The 6,144-nt window shown below is 45.8% G+C and overlaps 1 protein-coding gene and 1 non-coding gene across 4 annotated transcripts; one reads left to right on the forward strand and one right to left on the reverse strand.

Annotated features, from left to right (window-relative positions):
- Positions 1–485: 485 nt before the first annotated feature.
- Positions 486–4,127, forward strand: LOC119353818 (probable GTP diphosphokinase RSH3, chloroplastic). Of its 3 annotated transcripts, none has more exons than XR_005170533.1 (7): positions 486–1,011; positions 1,127–1,312; positions 2,189–2,649; positions 2,868–3,026; positions 3,108–3,221; positions 3,320–3,462; positions 3,573–3,714. XR_005170533.1 is itself a non-coding variant. In XM_037620501.1 (7 exons), the coding sequence occupies exons 1-6, from the start codon at positions 646–648 to the stop codon at positions 3,437–3,439; spliced, it is 1,419 nt and encodes a 472-aa protein (XP_037476398.1). In that variant the 5' UTR covers positions 487–645; the 3' UTR covers positions 3,440–3,462; positions 3,573–3,714. The 3 variants fall into 3 exon arrangements, 2 of the variants coding, with proteins under 2 accessions (XP_037476398.1, XP_037476397.1); XM_037620501.1 differs by having other exon boundaries at positions 487–1,011; positions 3,108–3,234; XM_037620500.1 differs by having other exon boundaries at positions 490–1,011; positions 3,108–3,462; positions 3,573–4,127.
- Positions 4,128–4,751: 624 nt separating this feature from the next.
- Positions 4,752–4,833, reverse strand: TRNAS-GCU. Its single transcript has one exon. It is a non-coding gene; the product is annotated as a tRNA-Ser (tRNA).
- Positions 4,834–6,144: the final 1,311 nt, after the last annotated feature.

Here is a 6,144-nt window from a genome sequence, read left to right on the forward strand (position 1 = left end):
TTCGTCAGGACCTAAAGGTACTATGTACACCGTCGCGGGTGATTCCAAGATGATGACTTTCTTGGGGCTGTTCGAGTCTCGCCACCCACCTGCCAACTCTTTTAGGCAATCAAGGATGGTTAATGCCACACACTAGTTGATGCGTTGGCAATGAGAGTTTGTTTGAAGTTGTTGCTCTTTAGAGGTGACCAAGGTTAGTTGAGACGCGGCTGCTTTTGTTGGTCAATTTAGCACAGATACTTTTGTGTTGGGGTTTCTGTGGTGTTTGCCTCTCATCGGCATGTGGTGAGAGTTTGATTCTTGTGTTTTATCATGTGCCTTCTATAAAACTAAAACTACGGCACATAGTTTACTCGTGCTCTCGGAAAGAAAACACACCTCCTCGTTCGAAAATTAGCAAGCCAAGCCAACCCAAATGATTTGGCGACTTGAGGTCTAAAATAAAAACGACCACCATCTTCCCAGTTCCCACGAGTAGGCTTACTAGTCATAACCACGCCAGCACGCGCGAAGAGCCCAACGTCCCAACTAGAGCTCCCTTCCACGCCTCTTTCTCCAATCTCCACCTCCCCACTCCCCCCTCTTCGACCGTCCCCTCCGCCGAACTCCAACTCACCGAGCCAGCCAGCACCACCACCAGGAGCCATGCCGGCGGCGGTCGCCTGCTCCGTCAAGTGCCGCCCCCACCACCGCCTCTCGGCGCCGCAGCCCCCCGCCGCGCTGGACCTCCTCCCCCGCGCCCCGGCCTCCGCCGCCGGCGAGCTGCGGGTGACCCGGTGCCGGACCCCGCCCTCCCTCTCCTTCGCGTGCGCTTCCGACCAAGGGGAGGCGCGAAGCCCGCCGTCCGCGAGGCGAGCCCGCGCCGCCGTGGCGGGGTTCGAGGAAGTCGGCGCCGCTTCTTCCGCAGCCGCGGCGGCCCTGCTCGCCGGCGCGCAGTCGCGGCACGCCATCTTCCGCGAAGAGCTCGTGAGAAAGGCCTACTACGCGGCCGAGGCGGCCCACCGCGGCCAGGTGCTTGACAGCGCCCCTCTCGCTCTCTTTCTGCTCATCGTTTCGGCGTGGCTTGTCGGACGTTTGAAGTGACCGGGCCACGTTCCTCGGCTGGGCGTTTTGGTGGTTTCTGCAGATGCGCGCGAGCGGCGACCCTTACCTGCAGCACTGCGTGGAGACGGCGGCGCTGCTCGCGGAGCTCGGCGCAGGCCCTCCGGTTATCGCGGCGGGGCTGTTGCACGACACGGTGGACGACGCAGGCCTGGATTACGGCTCCATCTCCGAGCAATTCGGTGCTGGCGTTGCGGACCTCGTGAAGGGGGTAAGAATTCGGATCTACTCCGTATTTAGTTACTGTACTGGATATAACTGACATTAGGATGTGACGAGCAGGCTCACTGATATGTCTAATTAGGAGAACTGTTTTTCTCTGTTAAAGCTCGCTTGGTGTGGCAGTATTATTTTCTGAAACGAACCAAAGTAAGGTGCAATTGCTGCTACACCGTTATGTAGCAATTCAGAGCTTCTTCACTGGTAGATTATTCGTACCGGCATATACAGATAATTTTCTGAGTATGACTTAAGCTGTGCCTGTGTCCAGGATCAGGCCATTGTTTTCTAGGGGAAGGACCAGGTCATACTCACAATTGATTAGTTATATGGTTATGTCTCTGCGTGGGCCCCCCTTTTATTTTCATCTTTCTCGGTGTTGTCTTTTTCGTCATATGGAGAACTGGATGTTGCTAGTTTGGCTACCTTGCTAAAATATATTTTTACGATTATGACTGACAGACCATAATTGATTGTTATGTTATTGATAGGGCTTCTAGAACAAATACAAATCTTATGCTTATCTAAGTTAGGTATTAAGTTAACATCACCTCTATTAAAGTAGGCTGTAGGCATCTCCTAGGATTGACTTGTGCTTTGTTATACTTTAGAATTTCTTCCTGGCTGTTTACCAGATCAAAGCAGACACACCTTTTGGTGATTTTATGTGTCTTCTTTCATGACATTGCGTTTATTATTTGGAACTTGGGAAAGGCTGTTGTTTGTTCTGCTACACGTTGTCGCCTTGTCGGTCATCTTTATCAATATTACACCTGCAATATATCACCATTTTTTGGCAACAAGGGTGCTTTGGCCGTTTGAGGACATTGTGGAATGACTTGACTTAGTTGTGTCGAATATTTGACAGGTTTCTAATCTAAGTCATTTGAGCAAACTGGCTCGTAGAAACGATACAGCGAGCAGAACTGATGAAGCTGACAGATTGCGTACAGTCTTCCTTGCAATGGAGGATGCGAGAGCAGTGCTTATCAAACTTGCTGATAGGCTACACAATATGAGGACGTTGGATTCATTGCCCAAGATCAAACAGCAGTGCTTTGCAAAGGAAACGCTGGAGATATTTGCTCCATTGGCGAATCAATTGGGGATCTTGAACTGGAAGGAGCAGCTTGAAAATCTGTGTTTCAAGCATCTTTACCCAGAGCAATATGAGGAACTGTCATCCAACCTTCATGAGTTTTACAACAGAGATATGATTGCAGCTGCAATAAGGCGATTGGAACAGGCCCTTCAGGTGAGAGGGCTATCCTATCGTTCCATATCAGGGAGGCACAAGAGCATATACAGCATCTACAGCAAGATGACAAGGTAAACTCGTGCGTCATGTTTCCATTATGGTGTATTTACTAGATTTTTTTTTTTCAAATGATTTGCCTTTCATTTTAGCTGTGTTAATGAAGTCAAATGAATCATTATCTAAAATAGGTAATTCCTGCACTGACTTCAACATGGCCTTTAAAGTAACCTTGCTAGCCGGAGAGACATATGCCACTAAACATGCTAATGTGATTGCTTTTTTATTACAGGAAAAAACTGGACATGGATGAAATCTATGATGTACATGGAGTGCGTGTGATACTCGAGAATAAAGCTGATTGCTTCACCACATTAGAAGTTGTCCATCACTTGTGGCCTAGAATTCCTGGGAAGTTTAAAGACTATGTCAGCAGCCCCAAATCTAATGGGTACGACCATGCAAAATATTGCTATGCTATGCAGAAAAAAATGTATGTCACGGTGCTAACTTGATGCTTCTTAACTTGTAGGTACCAATCGCTGCACACGGTTGTTCTCAGTGAAGAAACACTCCCATTAGAGATCCAAATTCGTACTGCGGACATGCACTTGCAGGCAGAGTTTGGAATCGCTGCACATTGGAGGTACAAGGAAGGCGTACGTAACTGCTCTTCATCTCTGCCTGAAATGGTTGAATGGGTTAGATGTGTTGTTACATGGCAGTGTGAAACTCTGCACACAGATCACCCTTCGCCTCCTGGACTTGGTTCTTCCCCAAGGGCAACATGCACTTTCCCTTCTGACTCTGATGGCTGTCCTTTTTCCTATTCAAAACAATGTGACCACACTGGACCAATCCTAGTAATACTTCTGGAGAATGAAAAGGTTAAGAACCCTCATAATATTTTGTGCTAGTGCTTTCTGATTAATTAAAGTTGCAATGTGTTAATTTGGAAGAGCAGCAGAACTGAATTTTTTATGTTTGTTTTCTTCAGATGTCAGTGCAAGAACTCCCACAAAATTCGAAAATACTGGACCTACTGAAGAGGGCTTCTAGCTACGACATGCAGTTGAGCCTAAGGCTCAACAGTCATGCTGTGCACAACCTGCACCAGGAGCTGAAGATGGGCGACGTGCTGGAGCTGATCCCTTCAACTCCTTGCAAATCAGGAGGCTACATGAGGGAGCTCAACCAAATGTCTGATCACCGTCTCGCGGTTTCGCAGTCTTGACAGCCGTAGACCAGCAGATCTTGTGAATACATATATGACAGCTCAGCTAAATCGTCTGAAGTTTAGGTGACCGCACTGACACAATCATAACAGATGTTGTAGCATTTGGTGTATATTTGTTGATAACTTTGTTCAAGTAGAACAAAAGAAGTTAACCTGTAAATAGTACGTACGTGATACAGAGTTCAAGCTCGGGAATTGTTCTTAGTTTTAGAACACCTATCGAGAAAATAGAACATGGTTAGGATAAGTGATTTCAGTTCTCTACTTGTTCAGATATTGGCTATGAATTTGCAATTACATGTGAATATTTTTTTTGCTCGGTGTGCTTGACTGCTTAAGATGCAAAATGAGAAGTGAAAAAGAAAAAGAATAGAAAGGCTGTGATAAGTGATTTGTGTTCTCTTCTAATTCAGACATTGGCTATGGAGTGCAAATTTGTGAAAATAGTTTTTTCCAGCGAGCTAGACAACGAAAAGACTGGGTGCTTTACTGCTGATGATGCAAAATCACAAGTGAAAGGGAAAAAATATATACAAAAAGGCTATAATAAGTTTTCAGTCCTATACTTCAGACATTGGCTTTGACGTTTGCATTTGTGAAAAATATAGTGCTCAACGGAAATGTGTGCGTGGGGCTCGGCTGTTTAAAGATGCAGAAATGAAAAAAATAAACGACACCTGAGAGGTTGGCTATGGAGTGCAAATTTGTGAAAATAGTTTTTTCCAGCGAGCTAGACAACGAAAAGACTGGGTGCTTTACTGCTGATGATGCAAAATCACAAGTGAAAGGGAAAAAATATATACAAAAAGGCTATAATAAGTTTTCAGTCCTATACTTCAGACATTGGCTTTGACGTTTGCATTTGTGAAAAATATAGTGCTCAACGGAAATGTGTGCGTGGGGCTCGGCTGTTTAAAGATGCAGAAATGAAAAAATAAACGACACCTGAGAGATTCGAACTCTCGCGGGGAAACCCCATGTACTTAGCAGGCACACGCCTTAACCACTCGGCCAAAGTGTCGTTGTTGTGTAGACTTGTGAAATAGTCCTATTTGTACTGGATATGACCCATATTTCACTCAAACCCAAACTGTTCGTTTGCCTCCCCCAATAAGAGTCGCCTATGTCGTAGTACAAATCAGCGCCCTGTTGTTCTCACAAATTAGAGATATGTGTTTATATGTCGACTGTTTCTTGGCTTTTGATGTTTGGTGGAAAGAGGCAGAGAGCAAGGTCAACTCAAATCATGCTAATAGAGAGAGGTGTAAGCAACTATTCTGTTCTTGTTCATGAATTGGCCTCCATGTAACAAAAGACGAGTCTAAACAAATGTAAAACGTGTGGGAGAGACATGACATGGATGGGATATATTCAGTTTAGCTGCACTTGAGCTATTACGCTGCAATATCCTTTCGCAAAAGAGGTGTGGCAAAAGTTTATTGTCTCTAATGGATCAATGGTAAGGATTGCACATACAACGACGACTATCGCACGATGGTGGTCTCAGCTACAGGGGAGGGCGACAAGATTGGATTGCTAACGACAATGTGCACCTATGGAAAGAGAGAAATGCTAGAACTTTCTGAGAGGGTTAGCTCCTGTTATGACCGGGGTAACTTATACTCGTAGGAGGCCCACCAGGCAGGTTTAGCTAGGGGTTTAGCCCACAAGTTATCTTATTTTCGTGGTTATATAAACAAGTTGTAAGACTCTTTTTCAGATTAAGCAATAAGACAATTCTATTGCCTGGTTTCCAGAGGAGCCGGAACCCTAAACCCTAGCCGCCTCCTCTCACCGCCGCCTCCTCCTCCACGCGCACGACGGCGCCTAGCCGCCGACGGCCGCGTGCTCACCCGCGCCCAACTCCCTCCTTCCCCTACAATCTCTGGCCTAGATCCGGTAGAACCCTAGCTCCTACCAGCTCCACTACTATTGTGGTAGCGGAGAGAGCCGGAGTTAATACTTGTTTGTTCCAGGAGGCAGTTATATTGTAGGGTGTATATGATGTTTTCATAATATAAGAATGTTTTTCAAGCTAACGTTCTTATATTATGGAACGGAGCGAATATGTAAGTCGATGTTCTCTTAGTTGATGAGGTCCCTAGCCGTGATGATTGATAACGACTCTGTAAAGGACAACTTTCCAACTCTCTTCTTAATGCAAAACATGCACCTGCTAGTTCGTAAATGAAAACATTGGCATTAGTGTTGCCGCAAACCAAGCACAAAAATCATGTTTCTCCCACCCGTTTTACATTTGTTTAGACTCCTCAAGCAGTTAGACTATTGTGTTTACGTAAAAAACAGTGAAAATATAAATACCCCCCCCCCC

This window comes from Triticum dicoccoides, chromosome 2A, assembly GCF_002162155.2.
Source record: "Triticum dicoccoides isolate Atlit2015 ecotype Zavitan chromosome 2A, WEW_v2.0, whole genome shotgun sequence".
Classification (NCBI taxonomy): domain Eukaryota; kingdom Viridiplantae; phylum Streptophyta; class Magnoliopsida; order Poales; family Poaceae; genus Triticum; species Triticum dicoccoides.